The sequence below is a fragment of the Gobio gobio genome, assembly GCF_949357685.1.
Source record: "Gobio gobio genome assembly, chromosome: 18".
NCBI classification, from domain to species: domain Eukaryota; kingdom Metazoa; phylum Chordata; class Actinopteri; order Cypriniformes; family Gobionidae; genus Gobio; species Gobio gobio.
The window spans coordinates 51,409,948-51,427,206 of NC_137111.1; the positions used below are offsets into that span (position 1 = coordinate 51,409,948).

The 17,259-nt window shown below is 42.7% G+C and overlaps 1 protein-coding gene across 6 annotated transcripts in view; it reads left to right on the top strand.

Moving 5' to 3' along the window:
- The window catches only part of LOC307142162 (uncharacterized protein), a 248,757-nt gene that overhangs the window by 79,564 nt on the left and 151,934 nt on the right, over nt 1-17,259 (top strand). For all 6 annotated transcript variants that reach the window (XM_079842775.1, XM_079842776.1, XM_079842777.1 and 3 more), the window contains 9 exons: nt 563-733; nt 897-1,070; nt 1,176-1,349; nt 7,750-7,923; nt 12,715-12,885; nt 13,049-13,222; nt 13,328-13,501; nt 13,869-14,042; nt 14,236-14,406. In XM_079842775.1, the coding sequence (XP_079698901.1) occupies nt 563-733; nt 897-1,070; nt 1,176-1,349; nt 7,750-7,923; nt 12,715-12,885; nt 13,049-13,222; nt 13,328-13,501; nt 13,869-14,042; nt 14,236-14,406 (1,557 nt within the window). The remainder of the gene's footprint in view (nt 1-562; nt 734-896; nt 1,071-1,175; nt 1,350-7,749; nt 7,924-12,714; nt 12,886-13,048; nt 13,223-13,327; nt 13,502-13,868; nt 14,043-14,235; nt 14,407-17,259) is intronic.

Below are 17,259 nucleotides of genomic sequence, written 5' to 3' on the forward strand. Positions count from 1 at the left end.
GGGAGGGATACACACAGTAGAGGCGGAGACAATCTAAACAAAGCAATGAAATGTGTCCAGGTAAAGGGACACGCCCATGACATTAGAGTGTCACCATTTCTAATCCATTCAGCATAACAGTGTCATTCAAATGCATAGATGCTAATCCAATCACTCTGACAGTATTGCTCATACCTTCACATTATCATAGAGACACAAGCACAACTGTGCCCTGAGCTTGTCATGCTAAATTGTCAGGAAGTGCATAAAGACAAAAGACTAATGTCTCAAACACCTGGGCTGATTAACTTGATCTTCATAGAATGTCTTCAATCTTTTCCTCAAAATGTAAAACACTATGTACATGATGTTTTCAGTTTATATACTATTACATTGGAACCTAGAGATAACAATTGATAAATGTGTAATCCCACACTGCACACGCTGCGTGGGATCAGTTGTTGCTATTGGAGCATTTTTCAGTAGGAGTACACGAGCGCAGTATCACTATCCATAATTTTCAGTATTTATTATTACACCACATCTAGTGGAGAACCTAATTGAATCATCTTCCCTTCTGCAGGTTTTTGAGTCCTGCTGCAGATGAAGCCTGTCAGTATCTGAATAGAGTTGTGGGTGAAAACCTGTTACTCCTGAGAGAGCTGAATCTGAGTGAACATGATCTAGGACACTCAGGATTGAAGAAACTTGCTGTTGTACTGCAAGATAAACACTGTAAACTGAACATACTAATGTAAGTTTTATCATTATGATGACACTTTAATACTTGTTAACCTGCTGCTGGTGCAGACTGAATGCATGTGGGACTTTAGTATTGTTGAAACTATCAAGTAACCGCTAACTCTTGGTAAATATTCAGATGAAACTGAAACATATTATTTTTCCCCTTTACGCAGTCTGAATAACAGCGATATCACAGAAGAAGATTGTTCTGTTCTGACTGCAGCTTTAAATTCAAACCCTTCCAATCTGAAAGAGCTGAATCTGAGTGGGACTAAACTCAGAAACTCTGGAATGAAGGTCTTCTCAACTCTGTTTGAGAATAAAGAGTGTAGACTGGAAAAACTGAAGTAAGTGTTTTAGTCAGTTTAAATGTGTAAAACAAATGCCAACTTATAAACATGTATTTATAGCTTCATTTTTATTATTGGGTTACTTTGTTCTTTCTTCTACAGGTTTAACTGCATCAGTATTACAGAAGAAGCTTGTGCTGTTCTGGCGTCAGTGTTTAATTCAAACCCTTCAAACCTGATAGAGCTGGATCTGAGTGGAAATAAACTAGGAGACTCTGGAGTAACAGAAATATCCACTCTACTGGGAAATTCACAGTGTGCACTACAGATACTCAGGTTTGGATTTGGTTAAATTAAACAATTACATTGACCAACACATTGGGCTTCATTTATCAAAAGTGCGTACACCAAATTTCCAGCGTACACCCAGGGGCGTAAATCACGGGGGGGACGGGGGGGACAGGACCCCCCCAATCTGAGGGCTGCCCCCCCCCCCTAAAAACCATGCTGAGTATTGTCAATAATATAATGATGTATACTTAAAATAAATGTGTAAGTAGTAAAACAATACAAAAGCAAACGGGACAAAAAATGCGTTTAAGTTTAGAAACATTTTGAGTCCCCCCTCCCCCCTTGCCCCACAGTGGTTTGATCCACCGCGCACCTAACGTTACCCATAGAACGTAAAAAAACTACCACACAAGTTTGGGGAGAGAACAAAGCTCTTCAGACAGCAGTTGTGAAACTCCAGTAAGCTGTCAATGCTATTTTATTCACTTTAAACATCAGATGAATTGACTCTTTTCTCTTTAATACAGATTAGGCAAAACACTGTTAATATCACTTGCCCACCGCGGCACCGCCCCGGGCCACCGTCGTTTTCATTTTTATAGTAATAAAATAATTTTGTTTAGTTAGAGAACAGACACAACAATTAAAAACTGAACGTGTCTGCTCAATACAGCACGAGCCGAACGAGAGTCAGATTTCATTCATCACTAGAGCAAACAGCTGACAGACAAGATGATCGCGGAAGATTTGGTTTCAAAGCGAAATGTAAAAGTGCCTATTTAAGGGAGTGTGTCATTGTACTGTTTTCTTGCTGTGTTTTTCATTAAGAATAATAGACTAATGAACCCATAATTCAAGCAACCCACCCTCGAATTGGCGCTAATTCTAAACCTAAAGTATATGCGCACGGCGCTGTCAGATCTGTGTTGGGTTTTGCTCAATATGATAATAAGTGGCAGATCAGAGGGCTTGCTGCAGTTGAATATGTAAAGATCTGAATATCATAATATAAAATACTATGTGGAGGATGCAAGATAATTTTATATAATATGACTGTGTGGTGAACCTACTCATATTTAAACAACTATTGCTTTGTGTTGTTGGTCAGATAAAATGACAGAGAAAAGAAAAACGGACATTAGATAATTTTTCAGTGCACCAAAACGCCAAATAAGCACAAATTGTTTTTTATATTTTTAAATTTTTTTTGTAGTACACATATCCTTACAAGTACGATTTTGGCTGTATTATTTGTGTCCCCTTCAAAAATTGCTCTTGAGAAATTTCATGTTTATCGTCCCCCCCTACTGTTAGATGAAATTTATGCCCCTGCGTACACCCAAAACCACGGTGACTTTGAGATTTATCAATATGGACGTTGGCGTACGGCACGCTCAAATCCTACGCCAGCTCAGGAGGTGGTGTACGCACGTTTTGAGTTAGTGCGAAAATGTGCAGAAAACAACAACAAGAACATAGTAATTATAAACTTCAGTGTTTATTTTTGTGCAACATGGACTTCAATGTTTAATTTGTGTGACTTTACCAAAGCATTTGATTTTTAGGCATATGTATTCCTCCAGTTGCGAGCCTGTGCGCTTTACCTGACGTTGGTTAGGCCCGGCAGCTGCGCACGGACTGGGACTGAAAATAATTCAGACTGACAAAATAATAAAAATGACATTCTTCTTCTTTTAAATAATAATAATAAAATAAATAATAATAACGACATTCTTCTTCTAAATAACAATAAGCGTCATTAATAAAAAAAATCATAATAATAATAAGAATCTTACAAATTGTCACAATTATTAATGTGAATGAATGGTACTCCACATCACATCATCATCACTATTGCACCCCAATACATGTGACATGATACGAAATTAAATGCTAATTGTTTCAAAACACGTGCTGTAAAATATTGCATTGTGATAGGTAATTTCTCATCCAAACAGCTATTTAAACTGGATTTCCACCGTACACCAATTGTCAATGATGGCTGACTCTGGCTCCTCTTCAGTGCCGAGACGTGCCTCTTTGTGGCGATCTTTATATCTGACCACTTTTTTTTCCACCTACAATAAACAAGAAAACTCATACTTAACTTGATCACTATTGGGCTATATTAAGAAATAAAATATTATTACCTCTGCTGGAGTGTGCTTCTCAACCCCCACACTATTAACAGTACTCGTAATTTAGGTCCATATTTTGTTTTTGTGGGCGCCTTTAATCCCACTCTTTAAACTCCCAAATAAAACATAGACTTTTATGTAGACTTCCTCTCCTTGAACTGTCTTTTTATCGTGGTGGAGAGGTTTGAGTACCCGAATGATCCTGGGAGCTATGTTGTCTGGGGCTATATGCCCCTGGTAGGGTCTCCCAAGGCAAACAGGTCCTTGGTGACGGGCCAGACTAAGAACAGTTCACAAACCCTTATGTTGACAATTACACCAAGGACCGTGACGTCGCCCAGCATGGCACAGCCGGGGCCCCTCCCTGGAGCCAGGCCCGGGGTTGGGGCTCATATGCGAGCGCCTGGTGGCCGGGCCTCCCCCCATGGGGTCTGACCGGGCTCAGCCCAAAGGAGTGACGTGGGGCCGCCCTCCTGTGGGCTCACTACCTGCAGGAGGGAGCGTAAGGGGCCGGTGCATAGTGAATCGGGCAACAGTCGAGGGCGAGGCCCCCGACGACCCAATCTCTGGACACGGAATCTGGCTTTTGGGACGTGGAATGTCACCTCGTTGGCGGGGAAGGAGCCTGAGCTTGTGCGGGAGGTCGAGAGGTACCGACTAGAGATAGTCGGGCTCACCTCCATGCACAGCTTGGGCTCTGGAACCACACTTCTCGAGAGAGGCTGGAGTCTCTACCACTCTGGAGTTGCCCATGGTGAGAGGCGGAGGGCTGGAGTGGGTTTGCTTATAGCCCCTCAGCTCAGCCGCCATGTGTTGGAGTTTACCCCGATGAACGAGAGGGTCGCTTCCCTGGGCCTTCGAGTCAGGGACAGGGCTCTCACTGTCATTTGTGCCCACGGCCCAAATGGCAGTGCAGAGTACCCGGCCCTCTTGGAGTCTCTGGGAGGGGTGCTGGAAAGTGCTCCGACTGGAGACTCCGTCGTTCTACTGGGGGACTTCAACGCCCACGTGGGCAGTGACAGTGACATCTGGAGGGGAGTGATTTGGAGGAACGGCCCCCCTGATCTGAACCCGAGCGGTGTTCTGTTATTGGATTTCTGTGCTAGCCACGGTTTTCTCCATAACGGACACCATGTTCAAGCATAAGGGTGTCCATCAGTGCACATGGCACATGGAGGTCGATGATCGACTTTGTGGTCGTGTCATCAGGCCTTCGGCCATATGTCTTGGACACTCGGGTGAAGAGAGGGGCGGAGCTGTCAACTGATCACCACCTGGTGGTGAGTTGGATCCGATGGCGGGGGAGGAAGCTGGACAGACTCGGCAGACCCAAACGTACTTCGACCGGATCCCGAGGGAGTCTGGAGATATTGAGTCCGAGTGGACCATGTTCTCCACCTCTATTGTCGCTGCGGCCGCTCGGAGCTGTGGCCGTAAGGTCTCCGGTGCCTGTCGAGGCGGTAATCCCCGAACCCGGTGGTGGACACCGGAAGTAAGGGATGCCGTCAAGCTGAAGAAGGAGTCCTATCGGGCCTGGATGGCTTGTGGGACTCTGGAGGCAGCTGACAGGTACCAGCAGGCCAAGCGGACTGCAGCCCGGGTAGTCGTGGAGGCAAAAAATCGGGCCTGGGAGGAGTTCGGTGAGGCCATGGAGAAAGACTATCGGTTGGCCTCGAAGAGATTCTGGCAAACCATTCGACGCCTCAAGAAGGGGAAACAGTGCCTTACCAACACTGTTTACAGTGGAGATGGGCACCTGTTGACCTCACTATCGTCGGGCGGTGGAAGGAATACTTCGAGGATCTCCTCAATCCCACCGACATGTCTTTCGTTGAGGAAGCAGTGGCTGGGGACTCAGAGGTGGACTCGTCCATCACCCAGGCTGAAGTCATCGAGGTGATTAAAAAGCTCCTCGGTGGCAAGGCACCGGGGTTGGATGAGATCCGCCCTGAGTACCTCAAGTCTCTGGATGTCGTGGGGCTGTCTTGGCTGACACGCCTCTGCAACATCGCATGGCGGTTGGGGACAGTACCTCTGGACTGGCAGACCAGGGTGGTGCTCCCTCTTTTCAAGAAGGGGGACCGGAGAGTGTGTTCCAACTATAGGGGGATCACACTTCTCAGCCTCCCCGGGAAAGTCTATGCCAGGGTACTGGAGAGGAGAATTCGGCCGATAGTGGAACCTCGGATTCAGGAGGAACAGTGTGGTTTTCGTCCCGGTCGTGGAACACTGGACCAGCTCTATACCCTTTCTAGGGTGCTGGGGGGTTCATGGGAGTTTGCCCAACCAGTCCACATGTGTTTTATGGATTTGGAGAAGGCATTCCACTGTGTTCCTCGTGGCTTCCTGTGGAGGGTGCTCTGGGAGTATGGGGTATGGGAGTATGAGGCCCTAAGCCCCCTGCTTAGGGCTGTTCGGTTCCTGTACGACCGGAGCAGGAGCTTGGTCTGCATTGCCGGCAGTAAGTCAGACTTGTTCCCGGTGCATGTTGGACTCCGGCAGGGCTGCCCTTTGTCACCGGTTCTGTTCATAATTTTTATGGACAGAATTTCTAGGCGCAGCCAAGGGCCGGAGAGTGTCCGGTTTGGGGACCACGCGATTTCGTCACTGCTTTTTGCAGATGATGTTGCCGTGTTGGCCTCCTCAAGCCAGGACCTTCAGCGTGCACTGGGACGGTTTGCAGCCGAGTGTGAAGCGGCTGGGATGGGGATCAGCACCTCCAAGTCCGAGGCCATGTTTCTCAGTCTGAAAAGGGTGGCTTGCCCGCTTCAGGTGGGTGGAGAGTTCCTGCCTCAAGTGGAGGAGTTCAAGTATCTTGGGGTCTTGTTCACGAGTGAGGGGAGGATGGAACGGGAGATTGACAGACAGATCGGTGCAGCTTCTGCAGTAATGCAGTCGATGTACCGGTCTGTCGTGGTAAAGAAGGAGCTGAGCTGTAAGGCAAAGCTCTTGATTTACCGGTCAATCTACGTTCCTACTCTCACCTATGGTTATGAGCTGTGGGTCATGACCGAAAGGACAAGATCCCGGATACAGGCGGCCAAAATGAGCTTTCTCCGTAGGGGGGCTGGGCGCTCCCTTAGAGATCGGTGAGAAGCTCGGTCACTCGGGAGGAGCTCAGAGTAGAGCCGTTGCTCTTCCACATCGAGAGGAGCAGGCTGAGGTGGCTTGGGCATCTATTTCGGATGCCTCCTGGACGCCTTCCCAGGGAGGTGTTCCAGGCACGTCCCACCGGGAGGAGGCCTCGGGGAAGACCTAGGACACGCTGGAAGGACTATGTCTCCCGGCTACCCTGGGAACGCCTCAGGGTTCCCCCGGAAGAGCTGGAGGAAGTGGCTAGGGAGAGGGAAGTCTCTGCTTAGACTGTTCATCCCGCGACCCGGCCCCGGATAAGCGGAAGATGATGGATGGATGGATGGATGGATAAAACAAATTTGTTTTTTTCCACTTCCCTGGTGATGGTCTCGATCTCCACGTCGGAGAAGTTTTGCTTCTTTGCCGTCTTTCGTTTGTCCATGGCGTAAAATGAGGGTGTGGGGGAGGCAGAGACTTAGGGGCGTGTTATTCTAATGACGATCATTTTCAGCCGCGGCATTTATCAAGATCAGGTATTGCGTACACCTGGATTTCAGAGGTGCGCACAGCTTCATAAATCAGGCAGTGAGAGGAGTGTAAGCATAATCTTACGCCAACAAATATGCCCGTTTCTACGCAAGACTGATAAATGAGGGCCATTGTGTTTTTGGGGTGCTTAGATTTATAAATATCATAAGTTAAAACAATGAATCTTGTTTTCACTAAACAAATAATTGATTACATTCGAGACTTTATTTTGGGCCGTTGTGGCCTGATGGTTAGAGAGTCAGACCGGTAACCTGAAGGTTGCAGGCTTGATTCTCAGTACCGGCAGGAAATTACTGGGGCACAAAACCCCCAATGTCTCCCCGGGCAAAAATGGCTGCCCACTACTCCTATGATGTGTGCCCTAAGTTTGCAGTGTGTGTGTGTGTGTGTGTGTGTGTGTGTGTGTGTGTGTGTGTGTGTGTGTGTGTGTGTGTGTGTGTGTGTGTGTGTGTGTGTGTGTGTGTGTGTGTGTGTGTGTGTGTGTGTGTGTGTGTGTGTGTGTGTGTGTGTGTGTGTGTGTGTGTGTGTGTGTGTGTGTGTGTGTGTGTGTGTGTGTGAGAGTGTGTGAGAGTGTATGTGTTCACTATTCACTACTCCTATGATGTGTGCCCTAACTAGGATGAGGTAAATGCAGAAGGGTACCATACTTGGCCTTCACTTCATTAGTTTTTTTCTTCCTCTAGACTCTCAGACTGCAGTATCACAGAAGAAGGTTATAAAGCTCTGGCTTCAGCTCTGAGATCAAACCCTTCACACCTGATAGAGCTGGATCTCACAGGAAATGATCCTGGACCATCAGGAGTGAAGGAGCTCAGTGATTTACTACAGGATCCACACTGTCAGCTGAAGACACTGAGGTGAGATGGGATCAAATAATGCAAAATAAATTATATGCAGGTCAATCTGTACAATCTATTGTTGTATCAAAACTGACAAATTAATTAGGATATTTTTTTTTATCTAGAACAATGCAAGATACCAATACTTTCATTTTTGGCACTTGCCAATACCGATACCTGCTTTTTATCTGCATTTGTCTACAGGGCTCATAAATAAGGATTTTTTCTACTGGCCTGTTTGGGTCAGTGGTTCAAATGTTTAGTTACCAGTAAAATATCACAATAATCTATTACAATTTGTAATAGTTTTTGAATAAAGTAATCAAATGTAAAATAACACTGCATAGTCTTCACTATATACATTAAATATAGACAAATCTTTATTAAACATGTGCCGTATTAGTGTTGGGTAGTAACGCGTTACTGTAATTAAATTTCTTTTTTAGTAATGGAGTTGGGAGTAATGGAAATGCGTGTTGCCCATCAACAACCTACACATGCCAGCATAAACGCTCTTGTTATTAAAGTGGTTATGTTCACAAACCACTATACTTTGAATAGGCAAGCATATGCATGATTTGTCATGGCAGCCAGTGCGAATAATAAATAGCCATTGCCTTACCTAAATGCAGCAAAACATATGTGTTTTCAAATTCTGAATGGATTATTGCCTAGAAAGCGTGCAGAAACGCACTCCCTTTTATAATTCATTTCCCTTTTTATAAAGCGGTCACTCATCTTAATTCATTGTGGTCTCACAAAGTTCTGCTAATCGTTTAAGCTAACACTCAGTATGTACCATGGTGTTTCAGTCAGGGCCTTCACTAACAATCAACACACCCCACGCCGCCACCATAACAGCACCACACACACCGATACATACAAAATACAATCATGCACTGTATGCACTACTGTTACGAACCCCGCTTTCAAAGTGCTCGTTGGGAAGGGGGTGTTGGAAACTCTTTTCCTCGTCGAAGCAGAGATCAGGAGATGTTGAGATATCTTTCAAGCAGACGTTACTCTTTATTGAGACTCGCTGTTCTTCGCTGTAGTCATCCAACCAGGGTTTTTCCTGGGTCAAAAATGGTCATTCGGTGGTGGTTCACACACACACCGAAGACACACACACACACACCCTACCCTGCGAGCGCAATACTGACAATACATTTAAAAAATGCTAGTACTTTTGATCATCTTATTTTGATATCTCATATTATGTATGATCTCTTACATCGAGGTTTGTTTCTTTTGTTCCTCATTTTTTACACTATTTACAGATAATTGTTTTGGTATATAATCATATAATCAGCTAGCTAATAACAACTTTGTTCTGGTTTCACCTCACTCCAGTCTAAATGATTGTAGGCTATTTATTTTACTACACATTGTCAACAGAAATAAGCTGAAATGCTGTTGATAATTAAAAATAATTCTTACTATCCACTCTTGCTAAATTGGGTAAGCACACTTGTGTTCTCATTTCAGATGCGTTCTGAGTAAATTAATAAACTGATTCGTTAGTTCAGTGTTGGACAGATCAGTTGTTCTAACCCAGTGTTTCCCAACCTTTTTTCAGTCATGGCACCCTTTGAAAATGTTTGCATACTTTATGCTAGGGGTGTAACGGTACAGATTGCTCATGGTTCGGTTTGTAGCCTATCACGGTTTCGGTACGGTTCAGTATTTGCTATGTTCAGGGAAAAAAGGACTACTGTCAAATAAAAATAAAGAAAATAATAAGAACAAATAATTTAAATACAAGCAGCAGCACAAATAAATACTATTGAGCAAAGATACTAATAAAATAAACTATGCTTTTCAGGTACGTCTAACATTAGTTTTCAGGTACAGAAATTGATCAAATGTAAAATAACATTGCATATTTGAGTGTATAAATTAAAGATTAATCCTATTAAACTTACAAAAGCTATTCAATCAAGAGCAGTGAGTGATGTCCTTGTCTTTTGCTGTTTGACATTAAACAGACAGCAGTAAAGGCTACTGCCCCTTTAAGAGCTAATGCATGGGTATGCGTCGTCTTTCTCGACTGTATAAAGTTTACTTAAGGCATACAGACTATGTCTGCTAGAATACTCATCAAGATGTACATGTTGACATACTTTTTGTGTGAGTTTGTCCGTTCAAGAGCAAGACTTGAAAGAGAACTCAATATTTGCGCGCTGTGAGACGTGTGCGCGCAGTCGGATGAGTGTACAGAGACAAATGTTCTCACAGCGCGTGCTACTTCTCATTCGCGTCTTCTGGCACTACACCCGGTGATGACGGCGAAAATGACTGGTCACATTCGAACATACAGCAGCACTCGCATGCACTGAACAAAGTTTACAAAGAGAGAATTATTTGAAGGACTTTTACACGGCACCCCTGCTCTTGTCAGACGGCACCCCGGTTGGGAAACACTGTTTTAACCAGACGTTAAAATGATTCGGTTCAAAGGAGTCATTAGGTCACGAATCGGACATTAGCAGACGCGTTGTGTGCGAATACCGTCTCTTAGAATATCGCGGAAGATGTCAACACACAGAAAACACTTAAAGGGGGGTCAGTCAGTCTCATGTCAATCTTGAGTACCTATAGAGTAGTATTCCATCCTGCATATTTCCGAAAAGTCTTTATTTTTATTATAATTATAAAAGGAAGATGCGCTGTTCCGAGTCTTTCCGGAAAAAGCCGTGCGGCTGGGGGCGTATCGTGTGGGCGGAGCTAAAGAATGTCGAGCGCGCGCCGCTGTTACTGTGTTGAGTGCGTCTGAAAGCTGCGTCATCCCTAAAAGCGGGAAAAAACTTTATTCAACATAAAAAATGGCTTTTAATCAGATACAGCCATACATCTATGATCCGGAATCAGACCCAGAGGCTGAAGTTGAACAGGAGCAGCAGCAAAAACGACTAGAGCAGGACGTCAACTATGTGGTATAAGTTACACTAACTATATAATATGCTTAGCGGCTTGTGTTATATACACATTTATACTTTAATTATATCGTGTGTGTGTGTGTGTGTGTGTGTGTGTGTGTGTGTGTGTGTGTGTGTGTGTGTGTGTGTGTGTGTGTGTGTGTGTTTGTTTACGCGTGGTTTGTGTAGACATGATTTGTAGTAAGCGGACTGGTTTTGCGCGTCAGGCTAGTGTTTACATAGAAAGACATGGAATAGTAGCGCATTTGAATGAAGAAGCGCGCTTATTTAGTTCAACATATTTCCCCATTCTTTGTGTATTGTTGTTTGGAGTGCTTTTACAATACACAAACATACACATATAGTGGCCAGCTAAACAAATGTACACACTATACATCGCATGCTCCATTGATCAATACGTGGTCATGTTTGGGCTACTTGATGGGCATAGGCAAAAACAGACATTTGAAGCAGTCTTACTCACTGCCTGCGGTTCCAACGTTGGGACCTTTATCGTTGGGACCGCTCCATCCTTCAGTATTAGGCGATCTGAAAATCCGGAAAAGCAAATTCCATCCACTTTTGCCTTAACGCGGGGTTATTTGGCTACGAGCCAGCGCTTTGATGGGCGTAGCCTATTGCTTTCACGCGGTCTGCGCGCGCTCTTCCGGTAGAATTGTCCGTACGGCCCATACAAGGAAATTCCGCCCTGTTGACGTCAAGCGGACCCATGATCGAAAAAAACTTTCCGAAACTTATGACTAACAGGAAGTACTAATTTTGGCAAAGAAATACTCCCATCAAACGTCCACCTTAGCTTTTGAAACTGTGTCCATGTTTAGCATGGGAATCCAAGTCTTTAACAGTGCAAAAAGATCAGTATGCATGAAAAAGCATTTCACCCCCCCTTTAATAACTGAATATAATGTTTCCCGTTTATTGAAAGTATGGTTTATGTCAGCTGGTCAGAGAAGAGTCAACGTTTTTTGAGCGCAATTCACACCCAGCGTTAATTCAAGGAAAAAATTGTCCAAATGTGCCACGTGTACATGTTTTCGGTCTTCCGACCTTTTGATTTGGATTAATATGAGAAAGCTAACACAGTAATTATTTTGAAGACCCAGAGAGTGCGCACGGGGAGGAGCTCTCTGATCATTCTCTCTGTCACTCAGTCACAAGCGCAGCATCTATTCTACTTCATTCATAAATCACAATAACTCATCGAATTAGGCTTTGGCGGGACAAAAATTTGTTTTGGCGGCCGCCAAAAAATTTTCAATGCAGGAAAAACCCTGTCCAACGAGTCTGACTCAAAACAGTGAAGCTAAACAGGGAGGGATACACACAGCAGAGGCAGAGACAATCTAAACAAAGCAATGAAATGTGTCCAGGTAAAGGGACACGCCCATGACATTAGAGTGTCACCATTTCTAATCCATTCAGCATAACAGTGTCATTCAAATGCATAGATGCTAATCCAATCACTCTGACAGTATTGCTCATACCTTCACATTATCATAGAGACACAAGCACAACTGTGCCCTGAGTTTGTCATGCTAAATGATCAGGAAGTACATAAAGACAAAAGACTAATCTCAAACACCTGGGCTGATTAACTTGATCTTCATAGAATGTCTTCAATCTTTTCCTCAAAATGTAAAACACTATGTACATGATGTTTTCAGTTTATATACTATTACATTGGAACCTAGAGATAACAATTGATAAATGTGTAATCCCACACTGCACACGCTGCGTGGGATCAGTTGTTGCTATTGGAGCATTTTTCAGTAGGAGTACACGAGCGCAGTATCACTATCCATAATTTTCAGTATTTATTATTACACCACATCTAGTGGAGAACCTAATTGAATCATCTTCCCTTCTGCAGGTTTTTGAGTCCTGCTGCAGATGAAGCCTGTCAGTATCTGAATAGAGTTGTGGGTGAAAACCTGTTACTCCTGAGAGAGCTGAATCTGAGTGAACATGATCTAGGACACTCAGGATTGAAGAAACTTGCTGTTGTACTGCAAGATAAACACTGTAAACTGAACATACTAATGTAAGTTTTATCATTATGATGACACTTTAATACTTGTTAACCTGCTGCTGGTGCAGACTGAATGCATGTGGGACTTTAGTATTGTTGAAACTATCAAGTAACCACTAACTCTTGGTAAATATTCAGATGAAACTGAAACATATTATTTTTCCCCTTTACGCAGTCTGAATAACAGCGATATCACAGAAGAAGATTGTTCTGTTCTGACTGCAGCTTTAAATTCAAACCCTTCCAATCTGAACGAGCTGAATCTGAGTGGGACTAAACTCAGAAACTCTGGAATGAAGGTCTTCTCAACTCTGTTTGAGAATAAAGAGTGTAGACTGGAAAAACTGAAGTAAGTGTTTTAGTCAGTTTAAATGTGTAAAACAAATGCCAACTTATATACATGTATTTATAACTTCATTTTTATTATTGGGTTACTTTGTTCTTTCTTCTACAGGTTTAACTGCATCAGTATTACAGAAGAAGCTTGTGCTGTTCTGGCGTCAGTGTTTAATTCAAACCCTTCAAACCTGATAGAGCTGGATCTGAGTGGAAATAAACTAGGAGACTCTGGAGTAACAGAAATATCCACTCTACTGGGAAATTCACAGTGTGCACTACAGATACTCAGGTTTGGATTTGCTTAAATTAAACAATTACATTGACCAACACATTGTGTTTTTGGGGTGCATAGATTTATAAATATCATAAGTTAAAACAATGAATCTTGTTTTCACTAAATGAGTTATTGATTACATTTGAGACTTTATTAGGGGCCATTGTGGCCTGATGGTTAGAGAGTCAGACCGGTAACCTGAAGGTTGCAGGCTTGATTCTCAGTACCGGCAGGAAATGACTGAGGTACAAAACCCCCAATGGCTCCCCGGGCAAAAATGGCTGCCCACTACTCCTATGATGTGTGCCCTAACTAGGATGAGGTAAAGGCAGAAGGGTACCATACTTGGCCTTCACTTCATTAGTTTTTTTTCTTCCTCTAGACTGTCAGACTGCAGTATCACAGAAGAAGGTTATAAAGCTCTGGCTTCAGCTCTGAGATCAAACCCTTCACACCTGATAGAGCTGGATCTCACAGGAAATGATCCTGGACCATCAGGAGTGAAGGAGCTCAGTGATTTACTACAGGATCCACACTGTCAGCTGAAGACACTGAGGTGAGACGGGATCAAATAATACATAATGTGCAGGTGAATTGTTTATAGAAATATTATTTCACTAATAAAATGTGTTGCACAGAAGCCAATTCAAGATAAACAATTTCACAATGTTTCCCATTAGAATCAAATGCTGTTTTTCATTACACCATGTTTAATTCAACTGATTCTTGCTTAATTTTCCCTTCTGCAGGTTTGTGAGTCCTGCTGCAGATGAAGCCTGTCAGTATGTGAGAGGAATTGTGGGTAAAAACCCGTTACTCCTGAGAAATCTGAATCTGAGTAAACATGATCTAGGAGAGACACGAGTGAATCAGATCTCTGCTCTACTGGAGGATAAACACTGCCAGCTCAACACACTCACGTGAGGATTGTGTTTTAATGCTTTAAAATCTCACATTACTTCTAATGTTTTGTTATAGTAGTGGATAATGCCATTTTCCTCATTTCTTTGAGTCAGTTTTTCTTTTTCTTTCAGCAACCACAATAACACAATAATATATCATTTTGGTATTAAAATTAACCACATTTTAATGATTTCATGTCTAAGTGGCATACTTAAAAATAATGGCTTATAACTCTACAAAAAACAACATATTTACAAATCCAGGCCCGTTGCAAGGGGGGTGCGAAGCCCTGTGCGAACATAATGTGCGAGGCCCAGGGGTATATTAACGGGGGTATAATGTTGCTATAGTGACAAATTATTTGTTGTTTATGTGGATATTTAAGGGGTAAAATAAAATAAATTCAGTTTAACAGCATTAGGTTCAAGAAGTTAAACTGTAGGCTACCTGAACTGCGCCGTGCGCACATTTTGACGCTTAAATGATGCTAAAAAGGGTCACACGCGTTTGCAAAACGGCCTGAATCCACTTTGAATGAGTTTGGACTGCTCTCTCACTGAATCATCTGAAGCCATTTCTCACTCAGGAAAATAAACAGACAGTATTGAGAGAACAACCAGTTCTGTTTTTCTGTTGTTTTCCTCTGTGAACATGCACTAAATGGATGTCTGACAATTGAATTGCTTTTTGCAGTTTTCACCCTTACACTAACCCTAACCGTTTAAAATGTCTAGAGATAGAGTAGCCTATAGGCTTTATTCGTTCTGTGGCACTGATGCTCCCAAAGGTGCTAGTTAGGCTATATGGTTATTTAACTTTACAATGTTAAATAAAAAACCTTTTGTGCGCACCGTCAGATGAAATGCAGGCGTCCTGCTTTCTCCGTCCATGCAATACATGCACATCATTGTCACACGCACAGTCTCACGCAAAGAGAAATATTGTAGCCTATTGTAGTTACTGCTTAGCCTAATACATTTTAAAGGGATAGTTCACCCAAAAACGAAAATGTGATGTTTTTCTGCTTACCCCTAAGGCATCCAAGATGTAGGTGTCTTCGTTTCTTCAGTTGAACACAAATGAAGATTTTTAACTTCAACCGTTGCTGTGTGCCAGTTGTATAATGCATGTCAATGGAGTCTAATTCTATTAGAGTAAAAAAAACATGGACAGACAACTTCAAATTAAACCCTGCGGCTTGTGATGACACATTGATGTCTTAAGACACGAAACGATTGGTTTCTGAGAGAAACCGATCGGTATTTATGCAAATATATCACCTCATATCAGACAAACGCTTCAGCTCTCCAGGCTGCCATCACTTCCCGTGAGTGAGGTCAAAATTCCTGCCGGGTCATAGATATGTATACGTAGATGCCTCATTCGAGCGATCCACGCAGGCACTAATGAGGTATCTATGTATATATCTATGACCTGGCCGGAATTTTGACCTCACTCTCAGGAAGTGATGGCAGTCTGGAGAGCTGAAGCGTTCGTCTGATATGAGGTGATATATTTGCATAAAAACTGTTGGGTTTCTATCAGAAACCAATCGTTTCGTGTCTTAAGACATCAATGTGTCGTCACAAGCCGCGGGTTTCATTTAAAGTTGTCTGTCCATGTTTTTTTTACTCTAATAGAATTAGACTCCATTGACATGCATTATACAACTGGCACACCGCAACAGAGTTAAAAATCTTCATTTGAGTTTTACTGAAGAAACAAAGACACCTACATCTTGGATGCCTTGGGGGTGAGCAGATAAACATCAAATTTTCGTTTTTGGGTGAACTATCCCTTTAACAAGCAGAATACTACAGCATCATGATACACATTTTTAGCGGTGTCTTTTTAACTATTAAAGTATTTTGAAGGACAAAAACATCAACTTTTGCTGTCGTGTCTGATCTTTGACCGATCTCAGGCAGCAGCGCAAAGATGATTCTGCACTCATTTGATCTAATATTTGAGGGTTTTAAAATTGTTGTAGATTTAAGTAACAAATAAGAATTGCTAAAATTATGGAATATATTTTGAAACAAAGGTCTTGTTAATGTTTGTCAGTTTTGTTCAAGGTAATTAAAGCAACAGTAAAAGTAAAAGTATGATATTTGGGGTAAAAGGCACCATATTTAACATGATCATAAACAGTGGCTGACTTTAACATTTGTTGACGACATGGTTATGATTCAGATTGTAATTATCATATATAAAGTTGAGTGTCCCCCTTAGAGATAATCACCACAATTATAATGAAACCATATTTAAAAATTTGCTATTAATCATAACATATTAGTAATGGGTGATATAAACAATATGCAATATAAACAATACAAAATTGGCCTACGATAGAGATTTTAATTCTATCGTGACAATGCATGTTGATGATGCAATCTACCCGCAAAAGTTAGAGCCACGAGCTGCAACGCATCATTGTATTCGTCATCTTGAGTAAACGGCTGAAAGCGAAACGGAGGAGCTGGTGAAAGACCGGTGCAACATCCATTATTTGGACTTGGTTCGGATTTAAGCCGTCCAATGAGCAGCAGCAAACTATACTCTGAGTGTGTGTGTGTGTGTGTGTGTGTGGGGCAACAGCTCCAGCTGAGAGAGGTCACATGACTAATCTGTTCTACCACCTCAAATAATGGCCTAATACTGGAAGTATTTCCCTAATAGGGATGTCACAAGTACTGGTACTTTGGTACCAAGTTGTTACTGAAATAATGATAATGTGACTACCAGCAGTAGTGGAAGTACTGACTCTGAGTATATTCAGTACCTGCAGCTGTGTTCAGTCGCTCTGTGTTTATCTGAGAGCAGGACTCCAGACTGTAGCCCAATATATACTAGTGTCTGTGACTCTACCA